The 23,723-nt window shown below is 39.4% G+C and overlaps 1 protein-coding gene across 1 annotated transcript in view; it reads left to right on the plus strand.

Annotated features, from left to right (window-relative positions):
• LOC145489463 (dynein axonemal heavy chain 3-like) overlaps positions 1-23,723 on the plus strand; it is a 105,014-nt gene that overhangs the window by 28,407 nt on the left and 52,884 nt on the right. The window contains exons 31-54 of the mRNA XM_081468443.1: positions 1-75; positions 963-1,161; positions 1,612-1,720; positions 2,292-2,411; positions 2,883-3,053; positions 3,633-3,724; positions 5,211-5,412; positions 6,195-6,347; positions 7,032-7,109; positions 7,254-7,307; positions 7,726-7,944; positions 8,795-8,926; positions 9,494-9,608; positions 10,794-10,939; positions 12,444-12,605; positions 12,981-13,106; positions 14,843-15,000; positions 15,648-15,728; positions 19,716-19,836; positions 20,598-20,660; positions 21,114-21,299; positions 22,084-22,427; positions 22,902-22,997; positions 23,559-23,686. The exon at positions 1-75 is cut by the window's left edge and continues 40 nt beyond it. Coding sequence (XP_081324569.1) covers positions 1-75; positions 963-1,161; positions 1,612-1,720; positions 2,292-2,411; positions 2,883-3,053; positions 3,633-3,724; positions 5,211-5,412; positions 6,195-6,347; positions 7,032-7,109; positions 7,254-7,307; positions 7,726-7,944; positions 8,795-8,926; positions 9,494-9,608; positions 10,794-10,939; positions 12,444-12,605; positions 12,981-13,106; positions 14,843-15,000; positions 15,648-15,728; positions 19,716-19,836; positions 20,598-20,660; positions 21,114-21,299; positions 22,084-22,427; positions 22,902-22,997; positions 23,559-23,686 — 3,330 coding nt within the window. The remainder of the gene's footprint in view (positions 76-962; positions 1,162-1,611; positions 1,721-2,291; positions 2,412-2,882; positions 3,054-3,632; positions 3,725-5,210; positions 5,413-6,194; positions 6,348-7,031; positions 7,110-7,253; positions 7,308-7,725; positions 7,945-8,794; positions 8,927-9,493; positions 9,609-10,793; positions 10,940-12,443; positions 12,606-12,980; positions 13,107-14,842; positions 15,001-15,647; positions 15,729-19,715; positions 19,837-20,597; positions 20,661-21,113; positions 21,300-22,083; positions 22,428-22,901; positions 22,998-23,558; positions 23,687-23,723) is intronic.

A 23,723-nucleotide genomic window follows, 5' to 3' on the forward strand; every position in this document is an offset into this window, starting at 1 on the left:
TGGCCCTTGTCAGAGGGAAACTGGACGCTGGTATCAGGATCACGCTTGGTGCACTCACTGTGATTGACGTTCATGGTAATAGACTGTTAATGCCTAGTGCCTGCTTATAACAACAAAGCTTAAAGGGACACCGTCACGATATATCTGCTTAAAACTGTTTTAAATTCACAAAATGGTCCCTAAATTTATGTAATAGGAGCTTAATTAGCTCTAACTAAATGATTAGAAGCAATTTATTGAAGAAAGTCCACACTCCAGCAACATTTTTGCAAAATTTCAACGATTTTCGAGCCAAACTTGAACCTTTGAAACACTGACATCCTGATGCTTTTTCAAAAATCCATATCGCAATCCGTCTGCATCCTCGCCATCGTTAGCCATCCTCACTTCGTAATGGGTTTTAATGATTTGTCGAGTATTGCTCTATATAATAAAACCATTATTGCTCAGCTTCCAGTGATCGATATTTGTTTTTGAGATTTCCAAGATCGTGCTTAAAATTGGGGCAGTGTCCCTTTAATATTGGATATTAGATTATTTGTTTATAAAAGTGTTTGAGTGGGAAACCTTTACCTTTACGTAATATATCAAACCCGGAAGACCGTGTTTGACCACATTTCCAAACAGCGAGAAGAGAGTCGAAAATACGACGCGCAGCGGAGTATTTTTAACGAAGCTCATAGTGTTTGGAAGTGTGGTCAAACACAGTCTTGAGTGTTTGATACATCTTCTCAATCGAAACTAAAAGTAAGGAGAAAACGAAGAAATAAAATCGTAAAAATCCATGCTAATTAAGATGAGTTATCCAAACACCGTTACGTCATGATTTCCTTTGTTTAAACGTGATGAATTAGTAATGAGTTAACGAATTTGAGTTAAGACAAGTCCTCCTAAAACATCATAAACAGTAAAGAAAGTAGTCCTTTCTTATGTTTTAATATTCTATTATTTGTTATTGTCAGCCCGAGATGTAGTCGCAAAGATGTACAAGGATGGAGTAAACAGTGGAAATGATTTCCAGTGGCTGTCACAGCTGAGATATTACTTTGAAGAGAAGCAGACAATAGTGAGGATGATAACAACCAGTATCGACTATGGCTACGAGTATCTCGGCAACAGTGGTCGCCTTGTCATCACCCCTCTCACTGACAGATGTTACAGGTATATTCCAAAAAGCATTTTTGTACTAAGGCTCGTACAGGTTCCAGTCTGGTTGTTTAGACCTGTCTATGTATCTAAGAAAACTCAGCAATCTGTTTTGCATCTTTTCGTGTTTCTTGCTTTATACTGTGGTCGGTGAGAAAAAAAAATCTCATATCAGGATATGCCATGTTGGTTTAGGTCATTCTTTAAGTATTTGACGGAAATAGGTCCTAATGTTCCCCACCTGGAAATTTCAAACATATACCCAGCGAAGATACAAGTGAATATATGAAAGATCTTATATTTTAATTTCACAACTGCTTAAGTTGTGTGTATAACTGCGATAATCGATCATGCCTTCATATCTTTCTCCGCAGTTCAAATATATGATCGTTCATATATTCACTTACATAACATCAACGGAGCAAAGTAGCATTTTTGTAAGAACTTTTGTGTTCATGTTTTCAGGACACTGATGGGCGCCATTAAACTGAATCTTGGCGGTGCTCCTGAGGGACCTGCTGGTACTGGCAAAACTGAAACTTGTAAAGATCTGGCCAAGGCTGTTGCTAAACAGGTTTGTTACTCTCTCGAACTCGCATAAACATGTTCACATTCAGTAAAGCGTGGCCTTTATTGAACTACAGCAACGCACACTTTATTACCAAAATAGAAAAAAAATATCTTAGTTGCAAAGAAAAAAAGATAATTGAAACAGAAAATTAGGTAAATTCACCCAGAATAATCGGTGAAAAGTTAATCGAGCTTACTGAAATCAAATAGTATTTGTATAAAGAAGTTGGTTGGCAGTAAAGCTTAAAGTGGGGAGGGGGGGGGGGGGAGCGCTTAAAAGGATATTGTTATAACTTGTTATATAGTTTCTTTTGAATGGTTAATATTATTGTAGTTAGGTGAAACACGTCAACGTCAACCCATACCAATAAGGTAATCTGTGTACCACTTTACCTCCCCATACACGATAATTTCATTTGGCTGGAAAAATACTGTGAGCTTTATCCAACACTGTCTTATAGTAGCATACCACTAATGATGCTCACTTCAAAGGGCTAGGAGAACTGTGAATAAAATAACAGAAGATCTGTTTTGAAACGCAGGGACTTCAGTGTTATTTTGCTTCTCATTTTCAGTGCGTGGTATTCAACTGCTCTGATGGACTAGACTACAAAGCCATGGGGAAATTCTTTAAGGGATTAGCTCAGGCAGGATGCTGGGCGTGCTTTGACGAGTTCAACAGAATTGAGCTGGAGGTAAGTCACATGACCAATTCAGGTCAAACAGAGAAAAGGCCTCGTGTGGAAACCTTTTCTTTTCACACGGCTAAAACAAAGTCCTGGAACTAGACCTGTGAATTTAGCCGTAGCTTATTGAAATGTGTTTGCTGCGGGATTCGCACCCACGTTGAAAGTTCGTGAAAGTAGTTAAATTTTAACATCTTCAAGGTCTTGAAGGGCCTTCAATGGTGCATATGAAAGGTACTTGAAGTATGTAGTTCCATTATTGAAATGACTAGTTCTAGTATGATTTATAACATTGCTCAAAATGTACAGATTTTTTAAGGTGCCTTATAGTCCAGCTTTCTTAAGTTTTATGCCCTTTAAAACTAAGATATAGGTCCTTAAAGTCCATGAAGCACATTGAAGTTTTGGTCCAAAATATGTACTACCCAGGCGCTATCTACAGTATCACAGGTCTGAATTGCGATATTTTTTTGGTGGCAGGTTTTGTCTGTGGTAGCACAACAGATTCACACAATTCAAAAGGCCATTGCAGACAGGAAGCAGAAGTTTCTCTTTGAAGGAACCGAACTTGTTCTCAATCCAACTTGTACAATGTTTATTACGATGAACCCTGGTTACGCAGGACGACAGGAACTGCCTGACAATCTCAAGGTAACTTACAATAAATCTTGGACCTTTGATATTTGTTTATCGAGAGTGACAAGTCGTGATAACTGAGTTGTTAAAATGACTTAAGAATTTAAACGTGTATATTTATGAAATCCAGGATCTGTTTACTCTTAGTTCCATCTTCGATTGAGAAGAGTATATAAAACTCTCGAGACAGTGTTTTATCCCATCTTCGACACCACAGACTTCGTCCAAAAATGCTCCTCTGCGCGTCGTAATCTCGGTGTTAGGAAGTGTGATGAGACACTGTCTCTCGTGTTTGTTATTGCACTTGCAGTATTTTCATATTTGCATTAGTTCATTAGGCAGAATTGTAAATTTATGATCGACTGCAGAGTAAAATCATAGACAGAAGGAAAGAAAACTAACAAAAATAAAATCAAACTAAAATAAAGAACACATCTCCACATAACGGTTAACATTAGTACAGTTGTTACCAAGCTGTTGTTGCATTTGTTAAAAAGGAAGATATAAGACGAGTTTTGATTTGTAACAAAACATTGGAAAGTACTTTTTCTCCTTTGCGAAGTTACTGAAGCCTTTTTTTTTTCAAACTACTAGGTTCTTTTCCGTACTGTGGCGATGATGGTTCCTGATTACGCGTTAATCAGTGAAATTTCTCTCTATTCCATGGGATTCTTAGACGCAAGAAGGTAATGCTCTCTGAAGTTTAATTAGTGCCCTGTTGCACCTATTGTATAACATTGACGGTAAATTGTGATAAGCGTCTTTAAATACGCTTGTGATATTTATCGCTTATGTTGTAAAACGCATCAGTCTCATTCGTCATTAGCTGTTGCCTCGAATGTTTCTCCAAGTCCATGTTTTTTTTTAATCTATTAGTAGTTTTTGAATCGTGTCTTATGTAATACTTATATTGGCCGAATTTACCCGGGAGATGAAAAACTAAAACACTGTTGTAACTATTGCTAGTATAAATCTATTAGCGTTCTATCACGAATGCCGTTCTCTGATTGGCTACGCTACTCACTATCTTTTCAGTGATAGATAGTGAGTAGCGTAGCAGTGTGCGCTTGTTAACAGAATGACAGCCTCTTCTTTGCGTTCTCGAGGTGTCTGTGAAGAGTATTTTAGATAAAGTTTTGAGCGACTAGTAGATTTATACTAAAACAATTAGATTCGCTCTCGATTTCTATGCGTGATAGTTGACGAGGGCTGCGCCCTCGTCAACTATCACGAAATAGAAATCTCGAACTCATAATTTAATTGCTTAATAGTGTTAGCTTTTCATTTGTGAGCTAGTCGTTTCTCAGCAATACCTGGGAGATTGGTGCAAACATAAAATAAATGATAAAAATAAACATACTCTGCCTTTTTTGACGCGGTTGGTTGGCTGTAATTTTATTGACTGTTTTCCAAGGGCAAAACCGTTCACTAAGTTATAACGAAAACAATTTTTAACAGTTTTTGTCCGTATATGTTTCGGAACATTGAGTTACTTTATACGTAAGAATTTCCCCTGCTTTAATTTCTTCAATCGTCCTATGACGTGTGGAATTCATGAAAGTTAATCGATCAAAAAGCGTTAGGGTATGTAAGGCCTTGAAAAAAGAGCGGTCTGTCATGACAGATCGCCATTAATGTGTACTGCTGCTGTTATTGTTGTTGTTGTTTATTATTATTCTTGTGTTTTGCAGTCTGTCATAGCAGATCGCCATTAATTTGTACTGTTGCTGATATTGTTGTTGTTGATTATTCTTGTGTTTTGCAGTCTGTCGTAACAGCTCGCCATTAATTTGTACTGCTGCTGTTATTGTTGTTGTAGTTGTTGTTGGTTATTCTTGTGTTTTGCAACAGCGGTACAAATTAATGGCGCTCTGTCATAACAGAGCGCCATTAATTTGTACTGCTGTTGTTGTTGTTGATTGTTCTTGTGTTCTGCAGTTTGTTATAACAGAGCGCCATTAATCTGTACTGCTGTTGTTGTTGTTGTTGTTGACCATTCTTGTGTTTTGCAGTCTGTCACAGCAGAGCGCCATTAATTTGTACTGCTGCTGCTGTTGTTTTTGTTGTGGATTGTTCTTGAATTCGGCAGTCTGTCATAACAGATCGCCATTAATTTGTATTGCTGCTGCTGCTGCTGTTGTTGTTGCTGTTAATCATCTTTGTGTTTTGCAGTCTGGCGCAAAAGATCGTAGCCACCTACCAGTTGTGTTCAGAGCAGCTCTCGTCTCAGTCCCATTATGATTATGGCATGAGAGCGGTCAAGTCTGTGTTAACCGCTGCTGGGAATCTGAAGCTGCGTTACCCAGATGATGATGAGGGTGAACTCATGTTAAGAGCTGTGCTTGAGGTCAACCTCGCTAAGTTCTTGGCGCAGGTAGAGTTTACTGTTGCTTGATTTTGTTTGATTAATTATTGCAGTCAAACCAAGTGTAGCGTACCCCTCAAGATTTCATTAATGAATTGATTATTTGAATATTGAACCCGTTAGTCGTATTTTTTGATCCAACGGCTAGCAGGTTCAATTTTCAAATAATCAATTCATTGAAGTAATCTTGAGGGGTACGCTTCACTTCGTTTGACTGTAATCTGTTTGTAAAATCTTGGAATATTTGGTGTAAAATTTCAAGTGTTATCATTCTCAATTTTCACAATTCTTCATTAACCGAACCATTTTTTAAACTTCATCAGCATTAGTCCCTCTGTAGAGGCTTTTTCTTATTTCTGCGTAAGCAAATGTTATTTTGATGTTTCCTTTGATTTGAAGAAAAATCACCTGCATTAGAAATGTCTTTTATAAAGAATTGTTAATAAAGAATTACTTGACCACTTTAAGCTACTCATTCTTAAAAGATTGTCATTGACGTTATCATGATCAACTTTTGTAGAATGGGTGTAAAATACTTCTATGCCGTGTGCTCTTTTCTTGGTTGCTTGCCGGTGTCTAACAAAGAACAATCGTTTTCTAAATCCACCTCTTAGTCTAGCTAGTCGCAAGTTGAAAACAAAAAGTTTTCAACTCTCTAGAGTGACCACGTGGGGAGCGTTTTAAGTATTATTGTTTTTAAACGAGCATTGTAGGCTAACATTAGGTTTACCGACGCGAAACAAACTGTTCAGCTCAAGCATATTTGAGCAAATCTCTTCTTTTGTCCTCAGGATGTGCCTCTATTCGAAGGAATCATCTCGGACTTGTTTCCTGGTACCAGCTGGCCCAACCCAGACTATGGAGTGTTGATGGACGCTCTCAGAGAAAACTGCAAGATACGTAACTTACAGGCAACAAAATGGTTCCTCAAGAAGATCATACAGGTATGTTCTGTGACAAGTGACACTTTTTTGTGTTATTTGCTCCTTTGTAAGGGTTAATTATCCAACCAATGGTAACGATTAGATCTCAGTAGAAGTCATTTTCAAAAGATGCCTGAAACAAAACCAAGTTTTTATGGGAATTGTAAAACGCGAAGACAAGCAACAAAACAGATACTTATAAAATTTTTCTTGGTCGCTACAAAGATGAAACTTCTTTCTTTCGGAAATTATTTCCTAAACTCAATAAAACATAGTGCCTCTACGCACCAGAACTCTAAAAGTTTGGTATGTTTTGGCATGACATCATAGAGAATTTTAGGTTGTCTGAGAGCAACGTTTCGCCTGAATCATTGTAACTTACTGACAGATACAATGTTTACTGTAGACGTTCCTTAACCTCCTTGACTTGAGTAATATTTCCCATGTAAAAGTTTTATTTGTTGGGTATGTATAACGACTCATAGTCTAATGACTACATGAAACCTGCATTTGATGATCGAATTTTTGTTGTAAGTTTTGTTCACAACTTGAATAAGTCATGTTTTCTTTTGCAGCACGTTGTAGAATTGTTCTCTCCTCTGTCCCTCCGTGCAAATAAAGCTTAATTGTCTCAGTTTTGTTGTGAGCTGTCCTGGGTTATTTTGAGAGAATTGTTTGTATTTCATGATTGCTTGTCCTTTGTAGGTCTATGAAATGATGATTGTCAGACATGGTTTCATGATAGTGGGAGATCCATTGGGAGGAAAGACCATGGCTTTTAAGGTGAACTGCCATCTTTGCTCTGTCTTTTGTTGTTTCGTTTATTCGTAACGATACAGAAAGGAACAGACGACGAGCTTATGTACAATATAAAGAAATGACTGGTAACAAAACATAGCTTCATTGCTGATCAGTTGATCTCTTTAGGTGCTTGCAGATGCAATGTCAGATCTTCAAAAAGCAGGATATCCCTACCAAAGGGTAAGTAACTAAAGATGTTCACCGCACGATACATGATACTTAATCAAATATTTTTATTAAATGCATTAGGAGTAGATATATGAAGCAGTAGCCTCAGATTGAAACTCTATTATTGTTGACTGCATTAGCAGTAGACTCACATTTTGAAAATGCAAAACTTTTTTTGTTGAATACATTGGTAGCAAAATCCCGGGTATATTTTGGTTGAATATATTGGCGATAAACACGTTGATTTATGTTGAAAACATTCGCAGGAGGCACAATATTAGCTCTAGACCCCTTGAACCTTCTGACTTACTATTGCTTGCTTTTTAACTTAAACTTAACTACTGCATGTAGTTAATTTTTCATGTTTCTTGCTGTTAATCCTGCTATCAAGAAAACAAGAAAACTTTCTAATTTGTATCTCCACTTCAAGGTGATTTACAAGATTATCAACCCCAAGTCAATAAGCATGGGTGAACTGTATGGCTGCTTTGACCCAGTCTCCCACGAGTGGTCAGACGGTGTTCTGGCGAACTCCTTCAGAGAGCATGCGTCGTCCACTACAGAGGACAGGAAGTGGCTGATCTTTGACGGGCCTGTAGATGCTGTGTGGATTGAGAACATGAATACTGTGTTGGACGACAACAAGAAAGTAAGTCACACTGCAGTTTAAGGTGGCTCAAAACAGTTTCCAGCAGTTAGAGTTTGATGGGTCGCACTTCATGTCTTGATACTACAATCATGGTATCACAAAACTGCCCAATCATTGGTGAACACGTTGTTACCATTTTCGTGACACAATAGGTTACCGTAGCAACAGTATGACCTGCTAAAAACCCCCTTAATTTCAGCGTTAAAGCTTATACTACAAAAACGGCACGGTGAAATTTTTTTATATTATCAAATTTGAATAAGCCTGATAAGAAGCAACTTTTGGCAAAATTTAAAAAAATCTGTACATATGGTTCAGAGCCACATTAAAGTGAAATTTTTTTTCCAAAACGCGATTAAAAACCATAAAAAGTGTTTTTTGTTGTTCAAAAAAATGAAAGAATACATTTATTTTGTGCTGCGTATTCAATTCAGTGTTGTCTCTAACAATTTAAAGTGATATCAGTAAAAGGGCAGCATTTGTTATTGGAATGTTATCTTACCGTATATATACTTCTTTGAAGAACGTCAAAGTGATGCAAAACAATTTTAAACTCTCTAATATGACTACTTGTTATGGATTGTAAGTGTGTTTCTAACTTATAACTTAAATTTCGCCAAGCATAGATGGTTTCTCAAGCTTACATTATATCACTGGAGGATCTTTTTTACAGCGGTTTTCAACTATATGTCGTAAAACCAAACCCAAAACAGTTGCGTACCAATTAGACTACTCGGTCAATCTCAAACCGTAGTAAAACCAAACCAAAACCAAAGTAATTACCTGATTACGTTCCACACTTGATTGAAAACTGCTCTAACCACAACTAAATGCTTTCTTTTTGTTTTAGTTGTGTTTGATGAGTGGTGAAATCATCCAAATGAACAACAGACAGAGTTTGATATTTGAGCCAGCAGATCTGGAACAAGCTTCTCCTGCTACAGTCAGTCGGTGCGGTATGATCTACCTTGAACCACACCAGGTAAGGCTTGTATAAAAATTAACATCTTATATAGTGCAGAAAACTGCAAACCTGATCTGACAAACTCGGATAGAAGTAACAAGCATGAACTGTATACATAATGAACAAAGTGTATGCGGAGTCGTCTTGTTTTTTTGTTTATTTTTTATTTTTTGCCATTTATTAATATATTTACAAAATATCAATGTATAAGGCAAGGAAATAAGGCTTATGTAAAGGACCATCTTAAAGATACCTTAAACTTAATAAAAGAATAAAATTGCTGACATGGGCACACAAAGTGAGTGACCGCTGAGTGTATTTCATATTCCAGATACATCTTGCAGGGTAATTTTGTCTATTTTTGTGGAGATGGTGGTACTTGTTTAGTTATAAGAGTGATTTGATTACTTGAAACATCGCTACTGTGCACTAAACTACAACTCTATATCATTTATACGCATTTTGCATATACACCAGCAACGAGCAGGCTTCGAAACTGATATTGTATAATAGCGGCTATCCAAAATAATATTAAATGCTATCGGTTGGGTTGTTTTTAATGTTTTTAAAATAATTTTTTGTCAGCTTGGCTGGGAGCCTTTAATGGAGTCCTACATGAACACGCTTCCCAAGAGTCTGAATGCTGAGCATGTGGAAACCATCAGAGCTCTGTTCATGTGGCTTGTACAGCCATGCCTGTGTAAGTTGTAGTTGTTTATACACCTATTAAAGCATCGTGTGTGTTTGCACATCTCCGAGTAAAGAACCAATTACATTGTGTACAGTTGTCTGTCCACATCTGGATATCTACATCTACTTAAGGGGTTTCCTGTACATTGATATACTCATCACTGCAAGACTAAAGGGTAAAAAAAGAGGGGAGCCAGTGTCGCATTAAATTATTTCACGTCCATGTGCAATCATGAAACCAGTATCAGAAGATATTGGGGCTATCTTGCCATTTCTCGTCTGTTTAACTTAAATGCTAACCAAAGAATGCTTGGGCAAAACAGTTTCACTTCTATGGTGAAAATGCTCCAAACGACTGGAGTGAATTCGCCACTTTACAAACGAGAAGAAAACTGGGAAATGAGTAAACTCGTAGTGGCTTGTGGGGTTACATTGGGCTTGTGGGGCTATATTGTCCCCAGTAACGATATCGCAAGCCACTGCGAAATGAGACTCGCGCTGGATTTATTCCAGTTTCTAAAGTGGCGATTGTGTGTTGGGGAAATTCCACTTATTATTTGACATACATATTACAGTTTGAATTCTCTTATTACCAGGAGTATCTAATCGATGATCAATGACATCAATGAATAATCAGTGAGTAATCGATAGGTAATCAACTGATTATTCATTGGTTATTGGCGATGATCAATGAGTAATCGATAAGTGATCGAAGCCCAATAATTTTGTGGCCTATCAATTACTCATCGATGTCATTAATTACTCATTGATGACCTATTTATTGCTCATCAGTTACCCATCGATTACTCATCGACTATCATTCTGCGATAATAGGCATTTTGCATGATGTCGAGACATGTAGATGATCAGTAACCGCAAATACAGATTTGCAACATTTCACTTTATTTATTAACAAAATAGCCGAACAGTAACCAGTCTAAAAATGACACTTATCGATGTAATCAATGACTAATCGATGACTGAAAATTTTGTGGCCTATCGAATACTCTCGGTGATTACTCATTGATCATCGGTAATAATCAATGACTAATCAACTGATTATCCATCGATTACCTATCGAGTACTCGTTGATGTCATTGATGCCATCGATTAGATACCCCTGGTTAGTATTACCTTGATTGACTGGGTAAATAGTTTCTCTTTAAATCAACAAGATCAACCTCTTACTTTTCAGCTTTTCTCCGTCATGAGTGCAAGTTCTTTATCAATACCTCCAACATGCATCTTGTGAATTCCTTCATGAATCTCTACACGTGTTTGCTGGATGAGATCGTCGCGCAGGAACACGCGGAAGGCGCTGACAGAATGTCAAGCTCACAGGTGTGTATGTCCTAATCATGTGGCATGACGTGACGTGACGTGACATGCCATAGCGTGAAATTTGAAATTGTTGACATTTTCTTTACCGATTGCCACTCATTTATTGTAAGTTTTGAGAAATAATTATTTAGCTTTTAGTCAAAGAACATTCCCTGATTATATTAATATTTTTCTTTTGTACCATGACATACTTTCTTGGAAATGTATAGATAGTTCAGTTATGAGAAAAAAAAAAACAGGATATTTGAATTAAAGGATGGAGTTAAGTTGAAGTAACAGAGTTGTTGAATTAATTCATCTTGGACGTAAATTTAATTTACGCCCAAGCTTGATTAATCTGGCAACTTTGTATGAATACTGCCTTTTCAACAGACCAGCCACTGTCTAAACATGCCACTAACCAGAGAGGTTTTCTTTCACGCATTACAACTGCCTAATCAAATAACTGTAGTTGTTTTCATTAAAGTGGTACTATGACGAAAATCGCATCTTTCCTATTTAAGCCATTTTAAAACATAGGCAAGTAGTCTGTACGAGGAGAAAAACGCTGTTTACTATTTTCAAATACCTCTTGTCGTTCCAGAGATATTCAAGTTTTTAAAATATGCGACTTAGCTAAGTGATGACGTCATTAACTCAACTGGATTTTGATCAAATACGATGAACAAAGATATCTCAGCCAATTTGAATCAGAAATGTTTGATTCTTAGCAGTATGATTCTACCAGAGGTACTTACTAGGTGCTCCACAATACGAACCCATCATTTTTGTTACCATGACAACATACTGGGTTCCAAACCTCCCCGATATTAAAGGCTTTTATGACCACCTGTAGCGTTTTATGTTGATGTTTGCCAATGGTACCTGATCTGTATGATCCAGCAAGCATATAAATATGTTAAGTCGAGTTCGTGGCCTTGTTTAATGTTTTTCAAGCTGAAAATCACTAAAATATTGAAATCAGGTTGGAGGGGACTGGAAAAGAGTGGGTTGCCATGGGAACTGAAATGTTTATAGCCGTAGGTGTTGCATGTAGAACTATTAACCTGCTAATTTTCAATGGTTTCTGCTGCAAATTGACCGCGATAGCTCTATTTATACACGTGATGTAATATTTGGTTGAGTGTATGACATCCATCAGTCGTCGCATTTGCATATTTTACACATTTTTCAAACTTAAATATCTCCGGACCCAATGTAGATATTTGCAAACGGATAATGGCGTTTTTAGTCTTTCGTGGACTTCTATGTGAGTAACCTAAAATTTCAAAGGGTAAAACTTTGATCACACTATCACTTCAAGCCAACGTTGTTTAGCATTTGCGTGTGGAGTAGACCCTCATTCTTTTGCAACTGATCTTTGACAGTTCACTGTTTTGCCCATAGTAATTATGAGTGAATATTTGGAGATTTGGTTGCCTGTTGTTTGCGGTGCTTGTTGTCCGGTATCCTGTGCAATTGGCAAATGTTACTGGACAATTCAATGCTTTCTTGTTTTGCACAGATAACCAGCTGGCTTCAGTGCCTGTTTATCTTTGCCATGGTGTGGTCCATTGGTGGAACAATCAATGGTGACAGTCGGAAGAAGTTTGACGCTTTTTTCAGACTGCTGATTAGCGGTACGGATAAGGACCACCCTAAACCAAACAACATCAAGATGACTAAGGTGAAATAACTACTTGATTTTCGGTTGAGTCTAGAAGAAAATAGAAAATTGAGATCATAACAGCTGTGGAAAATCACTAATTTTGATGTTATATTAAATAACAAAATGCATAAAAATTCAGTGTTACAAACGTTTCTTGTTACGTTATGTCAAAAGCACACTTATATTTGGTGTATTTTCTCAAATTCCTGGAGCGCAAGTTTTAGTCCAAGAAATGATCTGAGGTCATACGTTAAAAACTCATGATACATCGGAAAAATGTCGAAAAAGCTAGTGCGTTTACACGTATAATATTTCGTGTCAGCAATCCGCCAAATTTATTTTTCTTAACTTTTTTTCACGAGGAATTAAATGCTGTTTGCTTATCTCTTACAGCAAAACGTCTTTCCTGATCGCGGTACTGTGTACGACTTCTATTTCGTCAAGCAAGCCAGTGGCTCATGGAACAACTGGATTGAAAGAGTGGACAAATCTAAAAATGTGATTCCCAAGGATGCCAAGGTAAACATGGGCGATCAGAATAATTCGCCCTTTTTGCCTACTCGATCAAACATACAACTTTGAATGTATAACAAACATTTCTAACGGTCATAGCCGCTATCTACGCAACTCTTTTTCTTACACTATCTCTCGCATCTGGAGCCAGTTGCCTTCAGCTGCAGCAAACACCGCATATAAGAACACATGAGTTCGGGGTTCAGGTTGATCTAGTTCTTATTTATCGGGTGCCTAGTGACAAATCAGCCTGAACATGTTCTCAGTATGTTCTTAAACTTTGTTTCAGAAATACTACACGTAACATGTTATTAGAGGTTTAGTTAGCATATTTTATTATAAATAAATAAGTAAACAAATCAGTAAATCTGGCAATAAATAAAATAAAAATCTGTCAGGTAGTAAACTAGTTAACATTAACGAGTAGAGATGTAACATTAGTTTCAACATTTTTCCATATTCCGACGCCCTCTCCCTTCTTATATAAGAACATGTTTTGTTTATCAGGCTGAACTGGTTCTTATATATACGGTGCTTTATTGGCCAACTTTCAGCCTGAGGTTCTTAATCCATTTGTTCTTATATGCTGGTCTTTACTGTATTATCGCAATTACGGAAATCAATTAATCGGTCTGACCTAGCAGGCTGCCAGTGCAGCAGCGGCATATTTTAGCAGTGGTTAGCGACATATGCACAAAAGTATTTATTAAACCCTGAATCGTAACAATTACAATTTCCTCAAATGTGATTGGTGCATAAACTGGTGTATTTTGCTCTAATTTATCTGCAAAGCTGTAATCGGACAGTGTAATCGGACCATTGACAGTAATCGGACACCTGTAATTGGACAGTTACATGAGCCAATCATTTTAAGACCAATTTTAAGACCAATCACTACATTGATTACAGTCACTATAGTAACCAATTCAAGAGACTGACATTGTAAAATTGTGAGGTTTAGTTTCCGATGACTGTTTTGAAAAAAAGCTTAACAGCCATTTTGCAAGCTATTCCCATATTCTTAATTATGATATTCAAAAATGACTATTAAAAGCTATTTTTCAAATGTGGGAAATTGTAATGGTTATGATTAATTGGTAACAGGACATCGTGTCGTCCAATTCAGGCTGTAATCATACTCGTGATTAACAAATCGGACTCCCGCCTCGCGGTCGTCCGATTTGGTTAATCACTGCTATGACTACAGACCGAATTGGATTCCACTCAGTCCTATTACCATTATTGATTAGATGACTGAGAAAATCACTTCGTTGTGATTGGCTGAGAGCAGGCCAATTTATCGTTAATTTTTAATTTGCACTGCTGTGGAAATTAACGCGCGTGTTTTCGTACCTTTCTCGGTCCTATAGTAAATGAGTAATGTTATGAAAGCTCGAGCAATTAAGAATTAAATGCTTCATTGCGCTCGCGTTCCTGCGATTACCTATACATATAGATTAAATGTAGTTTCACATGTGAAATTACAAGGCGGGAAATTTTTCGATACAATAAACAAGTCAAAAGCCACGGTTGTAAGCTAGTGAAATTACGAAATAATTTCTCTTGCGTTTTGTCAAAATTCAACTAATAATTATTAGAAATTTGACTAAACGCGCGTGAAATTATTTCCTAATTTCACTCGTCACCATTTGATTACCCATAGTTATTTCCACTACTACTACTGTTGTTCAAAGTTTTAAGACGTGACTAACGAGATTTACTTTGTTATTGTGGGTTTGCAGGCCAGCGAGCTGATGATTCCAACAGATGAGACTGCTCGGCAAATGTTTTTCTTGGAAGCCTTCCTCACTCACCAGAAGCCGTTGCTGCTCATTGGTCCGACTGGGACAGGAAAGTCCGCCATCACCAACAACTACATTCTCGGGATGCCGAGAGAGAAGTATGATTGATTGACTTACAGCAACTGTTCCTTGGTAGACATAACTTCAATATTAACATCACTTTATAGAAGAATGCGGAAGAATTTAGCAAATTCGCCCTTTTTTGCTAGCCAGATCAAACATACAACTTTGAATGTAAAATTTAAAAAAAAAATAACGACCAGCAAGTGTCGCCAGTGTTGTTTTGTCACGTGATCCGAAAGGGTCGCATGGCAGCTTAGGCACTTAAAATCACTTGTTGTAAAAGAGGAAGCAGAGAAATATTTACTAAATGTGAAATGTGCTTGGGATATAGAATGAATTTGTTGACATTTTGGACTGATAAACGTAGCAGCAGGTGAGGCCTACTAACATAAATTATCTTCATATTTTTTGAGTCGTATTAACCAGTCTGCGTACACACAGTAAAGAACTATTTAAACTTGGCAATTCAAACCATGAATTTAAAACTGAGCGAGATATTTTAAGTGGACTGGCATGTTGTTGGAAGTAATAGGAAAAAGAAGCTCTATTTCTCTTTTCTTTTCTGAGGTAATCAGGATGTTCATTGCTATTTAAATCTGCTTTCAAACAGTAAAGTGAAGTTACGAATTGATCATTGGTTTGTATTAAAGCTGAAATCGTCTCTCTTTCTCCTTCCTTTCAGGTTTCTTCCAATCAACATCAACTTTTCAGCTCGAACCAGCGCTGGGCAAACCCAGGACATCATCATGGCCAAGTTGGACAGGTAACCTCAAAACACGATCTCTCCTTTTTGGTCCCCGTACTATGACGTGGGAAAATGTTTTTGCCCTTGGTGATCCGTCACGATATTATCTCGGCTACAGTACCTGATTTCGCATTGAGATTTTTAGGACAAATGATGCCAACTTGTTCATTAAGAGGCTATCTTTGCTTGATTGGTGTAAAATCTGATGGTCAAAAAAGCGTAACCTTAGCTTAGTTCCTTGCCCCCGAGTGGGGGATAGGGCCGGAGATCAATGCTCGCCATCTGTTCCTATTCTTGGCCCCAGCTGCTGCTGCGGCCCACGATGTAAGTCCCAGCTCAGCGCGTTCCTTCTCCACAGTTCTCCGCCATGTTTCCCTTGGCCGTCCTCTACTTCTTTTTCCACTTGGTGCCCAGGATAATGTCACGTGTAGGTTTCGGTTTGGTGCCATACGCAGGACATGACCTATCCACTTCCATCGCCTGCGTCGCACTTGTGTACTGATCTTTTCGATTCCCGCTCTTCTCCGAGTTTCATCATTGGGCACACGCATGGGCCAATGGACTTTCAAGATTCTCCTTAGGCTTTCGTGAAGAAAGGTGTCGAGCCTTTTTTCATCCGCTTTTGTCATTCTCCAAGTCTCGCATCCATACAACAGGACAGCAATGATGTTTGACTTGAAGATCCTCATCTTAGTTTCTCGGTGGAATTCACCTGTTCTCCACACCTTTGAAAGTCGATGAAAAACACTTCTAGCTTTACCTAACCTACTCCGAACGTCCTGTTCGGCATCACCCAAGTTGTTAACAGTGGCCCCTAGATAGACAAAGCTGTCTGTATCCTCTACATCAGTACCGTTTATCTTTATAGGATCTTGTCTCCTAGCATTGAGTCTGAACACCTTCGTTTTGTTGACGTTTATCTTCAAACCCGTACCTTCACTGTTGCTCCCCAGTCTTTCTAACTTCGTTTGTGCTTGCGTCCATGTGCTGGAAATGAGCGCAATGTCATCGGCATAGTCTAGGTCTTCAAGCTGTCTCATCATCTTCCATCGAATCCCTGTATTACCTTGCTCTGTAGTCCTACACATAATCCAATCTGTTACCAGCAGGAAGAGAAACCCTGACATTACACAACCTTGTTTCATTCCTGCTTTCACAGTAAACCAATCCGATTTGCCTGCTCCATCGATCACTGCACACTTGGTTTTACTGTAAAACAATTTGACCATTCTTTTGAATTTTGATGGTATTCCATAAGACTGCATTATCCTCCACAGTGTTTCACGGTGGACACTATCAAATGCTTTCTCGTAATCTACAAAACAGGTATACAGACTTGCATTCCATTCCAGCGATTGTTCGATGACATATCGCAGCACGAAGATGTGTTCAATCATGCTTCGCCCAGTTCTGAAACCTGCCTGTTCTTTCCTTAGCATCCCATCCACTGCATCATGCAGTCTAGTAATAATTACTCTTCCCGTAACTTTCGCTGGTACAGATAACAACGTTATTCCACGCCAGTTACCACAGTCAGTAAGGTTCCCCTTTTTGGGAAGCTTAACGATCAGACCACAATTCCAGTCCTCTGCGAAATAGGTGTCCTAGCAGGCACGCAGTTGTCTCTATGTCAGCCTTCAGTAGCTCTGTTGTGATTGAATCCATTCCAGCTGCTTTGCCATTCTTCATGTTCTTCAGAGCCTGCTTTATTTCCTGTCGGGTGATACATTCGTCGCTGACATCTATTTCGTTTGGCTGCCTATCGTCGACAACTGCGGGGGCTACTGGATCAGGCCGGTTCAGGACATTGTCGAAATGTTCTTGCCATCTATGTCTGATCTCTTCTTCTGTTGTTAATAGCTTTCCATCCTGGTCTTTCACCATGTTCATTCTTCGTGGCCGGTCGTTGCATAACGTCTTCGTTACCTCATACACCTCTTTTAGGTTGCCATTCCTTGCAGCCTCCTCGGCTTCCCTTGCAAGCGCATTTGTCCATTCCCTCTTGTCTGCTCTCAAGCTTCTCTTTACTTCCTTGTTTTTCTCATTATATTCTATTCTCCTTTCTCTTATCCTTTCTGATCTTGTCTCTTCCATCTTCTTCTTCAATTTCCTTCTTTCGTCAATTTTTCTCCAACTTGTTGCACTTATCCAAGTCTTGCTCTTCCTTTGTCTATGACCAAGAACTGACTTTGCCGTTTCGCAGTAGGCCTTCTTGATGTTCGACCATTTCTCCTCGACGCTTTCGGCATTCTGGGTGTCATCGTTTCCTGTTTCATCTGACTCAGTTTCTGTCAAGCAGCTAAATCTGTTCTCAAGCTCTAAGACAAACCTTTGTTTAATCTCAGGCACCTTTAGCTTGCTCAGCTCATAGTTCCGTGCAGTCGTTTCGCCATGCTCTCTAACCACCCCACTTAGCTTTAATCGAATATTTCCAACAACCAGGTTGTGATCACTTCCTACGTCGGCTCCCCTGAAAGCCCTGGCGTCCTGTACCGATCTCTTAAATATTCCATTAACAGCTATGTGGTCGATTTGATTCCTTGTTCTTCCATCTGGAGAGGTCCAGGTGTACTTATGGATGTCTTTGTGGGGGAACATGGTCGTTATGATGGCCATGTTGTTGGCCGCACAGAACTCTATGAACCTTTCACCATTATCAGATCTGTCGTTTCCTAAACCATGCTTACCAACCACTCCGTTTTCGCCCTCCATTTGGTGCCCTAACTTTGCATTCCAGTCCCCCATAGTTATTATGATGTCATGTCGAGGTGTCCTGTCATACACCTGTTGCAGTAGTTCATAGAACCCGTCTTTTTCAGTGGTGTCAACGTCATTGGTCGGTGCATAGACGTGAATAATAGTTGTTTTTATGTGCTTGGATTTGAATCTGGCTGTCATTATTCTGTCGCTCACAGGGTTCCAGCTCTCCAGGGCCCTAGATTCCTCCTTGCTCATCATAATGGCCAAACCGCTTTGGTGTTGGTTATCGTTTCTGCCAGCGAGTATTATATTCACTCCTGTTTGTGTCCTAACCTGCCCAGACCCTGTCCATCGACACTCACGGATCCCTAGGATCTCCACCTTGTACTTTGCCATCTCTCTACAAACCTGAGCAGTCTTTCCGGTGCTGTACATGGTACGCAGGTTCCAGCATCCCACTCTCATTGTCTTCTTGGGGTGAGTCAACGCCCTTATCCGCATGCAAGTTTCCTTTCGACTTTCACCTGCATTCCTCATACTGCTGTCCATCAGGATGATGGAGTCGTCTCCCGTAAGACAGCAGGCCGCTGATCTCGCTCCTCGGTAGTTATCGGTACACTCAAAAGAGTGGCCTTGACATCAATTTCCGGTTTCCGTAATCACCTTGCTTTTACGGGATGGGGTGATTGGCCCCATGCCCAACCCCCAACCTGGAGGACCAGGGATTTTCTGTCGGGGTGGCCTTCCCCTAGCCACCGGTACCAGATATTTAAAGGCGCTGGGAGCTCGCCTTTCGCCATTGTCACTCAGCTACATCGTATTATCAGGGTCACCAAACGTGGAGGTGTGACATATGGCTTGCTGGCAGAGCCTTTTTGAGACGGTAGGCATTTCTCGGCACTTACGAGAGGTACCTAGTGGCAACAGTAGCTCTCACCGGGACCTATTACCAGGCTTTGACCCCGAAAAAGGCGTAAACACCAGGTTTAAAAGGTAGCTTGGATCTTAAGATCCCTACTGTTTGGGCCAAATGAGATTTACTGAGCTTCCAGTACCATGTCGTTTGATTTTACGTCCCCTCTGCAGAGCTTGTTACAGAGAACTTGCTTCACACAGAACGTCAATGTCCAACGCTAAGTTATGCGTGGAGCTTGATTCGTGTCACTTTAAGTATCAACAGCCATTTTTGCAACACAAAATAAATGAGCCAACCGAAAGAGCATTTTGAATGAAATAAACCCAGAAGGTATTATCGGCATTTTACGATTTACTGTGGCAAAAGCTAATAATGTTGTTTTTCAACAGGCGTCGCAAAGGAGTGTACGGTCCCCCTCCCGGTAAGAAATGTGTTGTGTTTGTCGATGATCTCAACATGCCGTCCAAGGAGAAGTATGGTGCCCAGCCTCCCATCGAGTTGTTGAGACAGGTGAGATTTTAAGTTCATTAGGTCTTCGTCAAGTCTTCAGCCCGACTCGTACTATCCAATCAGAAGTAGCACGATTACTTTGTAGGTTGCTCTCCACCTTGAGGTCTGTAGGGTACTTACTGATTAGTCATGTTTCTTGGCCACCTCGACCCAAACTGCTGGCTCAAAACATTCTTCAAAAGGGGATCCCAACTGACCCCCAGATGAAGAATTACGAGTGGCAAGGAATGGATTTCTCCTTTGACTCAACAATTTCTTTGTTCTGTTACTATCTGCCATGCTCACGTTCAACCAGCCCTGGTCAGTCATACATTATTCATGTGAAACACGTTATGTGTAGAAATTTACTCTATGGGCGCTTTCCATTCAACCAAAAATCCCGAAACTTACTTAAAGTTCCGAAATGCGAACCATTCAACCGAAAATTCCCGAAATTCCGGTTGAACATCAAATGGAACAAACTTCCCGGTATGAAATGTTCGTACATTTGGGTTTAGCTTCCGAAGTTGTCCACCTGTCCGGAAATTGTGGAAAATGCTGTTCCATTCACCACTAAAAACTTCCGGAAATGTAACTCCCGATTTTTTGGTTGAATGGAAAGCGCCCCATGTTCAGAAATACCGCAGGTCTCGAGAACCACCCTTTTTAGGACAAGTTAATTGTTACATGGCGTGCTGTTCTGTAATAACTTCTTTTGTCAGACTGTTGTGCGTATTTTGCTTGATAAATAACTGGGTTTTTTTTCTAAATTTTCTCGTCAGTGGCTGGATCATTCTCACTGGTATGACCGTAAGGACACTTCTAAACTGGAACTGATGGACATGGTAAGCATGCATGGTTTTGTTTGTTCGTTCGTTCGTTCTAGGTTGTGAATCTTTGTGTTAATATGACAGTGTCATATTCTTACCCCAACTAATTTAACATTGATATATTTAGAGCACAGCCTTTCAGCTTCCTCTTGCCTAAAATGATAGCCGATAGCGCAAGACGTTTGCTAGCTTTCTCTAAATTGCTTGAAAGCTGGTGGTCTACACACTGTGTAGAGCTACTTTGTTAGTGAAATCCACTTTGCCTGTGTGGGAAGTTTCAGTTGCAAGGGGAATGGATGTTTTGATCTACATGTAGTTCAGACCACTCACTGTTCTTCTTGTTCTGCTGCAAAGTTCAGCTGCACCATTTGGATATCGCAAGGCGTTGTTCTCTTTAAACTTTGTACCAGGCAAGATAAACTAGCTGTTGTGAGTTATTCTAATTTCTTGTTTCCTTGTTTCGTTCAGCTCTTCGTTTCTGCCATGGGTCCCCCCGGTGGAGGCCGTAATGACATCTCAGATCGATTCACCCGACACACGAATATCATATCCATTGACTCGTTTGATGACAACACCATGACTAAGATCTTCACCTCCATTGTTGACTGGCATTTTGCTAAAGGATTTGACGCGTCCTTTGGAAGGCTGGGAAAGGTAAGATTCGTCATTATCGGTGGCACTGTGGTATTTTATCATGATATAATGTGTCTGTCTTTCACTGAGCAGTTATGCTACAATGTCGTTGCAGCTGACTTATGTGATCATGATCACATGATCTAAAGCAGCGTTTTCCTTCCCCTGCCTGACTCTCCTTCGACGGTAGCTCCGAATCATCGCAGTTCCTGTGTTATTGAAGTTCATTCACCAGGAAGAGTTCTTTTTTTCTGAATCAAAGAAGAATACCCAAACAAAGAAATAGAGTTTTTCTTTGTTTTGATATTTCCGTTTCTTAGCCAACTAAAATCAAGTTAGTCTAGGAGGGGCGGAAAAGTCAAATACCTACAGAATTAAACGTTTGGCAAGTTGTTGTGGTTGTTTGGTTGGTTAAACAAATAGCAACTTGACAGTTCGCTGCCAGTGTTAACTGAGAACCGTAATGAGTTGCCGTAACGGAAAAACAAGAAAAAAACCTCGGCTGAGTTTGATCACTGTTTGGTAGTACTAGGGACTGTACGCAAATACGATGGCGACGGTGAGGACGACTCCTGTTATAAAATGTATTTACATTTTACTGCAGACTTTCTCAGTTATCAAGATCTTTTCAGTGTGACTGTTTATTTTAAAAAAAAACTTCGTCCCTGCTGAATATGCTGTGAATACGTTCAGTTCCAAATAGAAATACGAATATAGAAACTGTTCATTCTCCGCATTTGCGGACGCCATCGGCTGCTTACTTACTTACTTGCTGCAACTTTTCTCCCTTTGTTTTCTTGTACAGATTCTTGTTCAGGCGACGATGCACGTGTACAAGTCCGTTGTGGAGAAATTCCTCCCCACTCCCAGCAAGTCACACTACGTGTTTAACTTGCGTGACTTCGCGCGTGTCGTGTTTGGCGTGCTACTCGTTCCCTCCACGCACCTTCAGGAGGGAGACAAGTTGATCCGTCTATGGATCCACGAGGTGTACCGCGTGTTTTATGACAGGTTGATTGACAGCAATGATCGAGTGATGTTCTTTGACATGATGAAAGAAACGACAAAACAGCAATTCAAGAAAGACATGGACAGTCTGCTGGAGCACATTGTACCCACAGGGCAAAAACTCAAGGACGATCATATCAGGTAATATTTTGCTGACAATAGTCGAAAAAATTGTTGAGCCCTCAATTTTCCTGACTCATTTGTACTGTTATTGTAGAAAGTACTCTAGATAGCTTACATCACAGGAATCAGGAAATTGCTTCTTTTAATCCAGAGTTGTCTTCTGCATGTATTTCCCAACGAAATTGTTAGTTTTTCCATGTCTTGATCTTGAAAAAAGCAACAACACTATTTCGTATTTGAATATGAAACAATTGTTTTCGTTTTCTTATGCCTTCACGAAATGCGTCGAGGATTACATTTGTATGTTTTAAGTTGTAACGCCGTACCCTGTATCAACATCTGTTAATATTTAAGCATACAATACATCATTGAAGACGACCGTAAATACATTTCTTTTTGTCTGGACAATTTGATTTACATTTTTGAAACTTTTCTTCTTCTGCTGATGTGGTTAGTGTAGTGTTGATCATTTTATGGTATTTCTTGTTTCAGGAGTTTATTTTTCGGTGACTACATGGTCCCTGATAGTGCTGAGAGAATCTACGACGAAGTCACGGATTTAGCGCACCTGACACAACAGATGGAAGGGTGAGTAGATAGAGAAATAGCTGCTGAGCTGATCAATGCACAGGAACACTGAAGATGTTTGGTTTTTTCGTTGCAGTCGTTATGTCTAGTAGGAGGACTACTCAGAGTCGCTGAGACAATGAAAACTTATCACATTGAAGAAGAGAACAAAGGATTCCAACTTAGCTCGTTTCATACCACACCTTTTAAGCATAATCTACAGTGTGAGATGGATAATATGAAATCACATTGGAGAGCCTTAGTTTGAGTCTTGGTAATGAATAAAATAACTTGGACATCATAGAATGCGGAAGTATACGAGTGGATGATTGTGTACACTCACTGAACTTGTAATGAACTCTTGGAGATCGGACAGAATGGAATTTTAGCCCGGGATTTCGAGCACGGCAAGCTAATTTTGTCACGAAGAATGGCTGTTTTCCTTCATCGACTTTAATTTACGTGCCGTGTGCAAGTTAAATGGTTTAAATGTAGTCTGCAGTAGGGGGCTTTTCGTTTTCTCGATCTTCACTCCCAAAATTCCTTGTCCATATATGACATGCTCTGATTGTATGTTTGTAGGTATCTTGATGAATTTAATCAGATGAGCAAGACACCTATGTCTCTTGTCATGTTCAAGTTTGCCATTGAACACATCTCACGTGTGGCTCGAGTGTTGAAGCAGGACAATGGACACGCCTTACTTGTTGGTAAGCACGACATTAATTACTCTCCGTAGTCTCGTGA

The sequence above is a fragment of the Orbicella franksi genome, chromosome 6 (assembly GCF_964199315.1).
Source record: "Orbicella franksi chromosome 6, jaOrbFran1.1, whole genome shotgun sequence".
NCBI classification, from domain to species: Eukaryota; Metazoa; Cnidaria; class Anthozoa; order Scleractinia; family Merulinidae; genus Orbicella; species Orbicella franksi.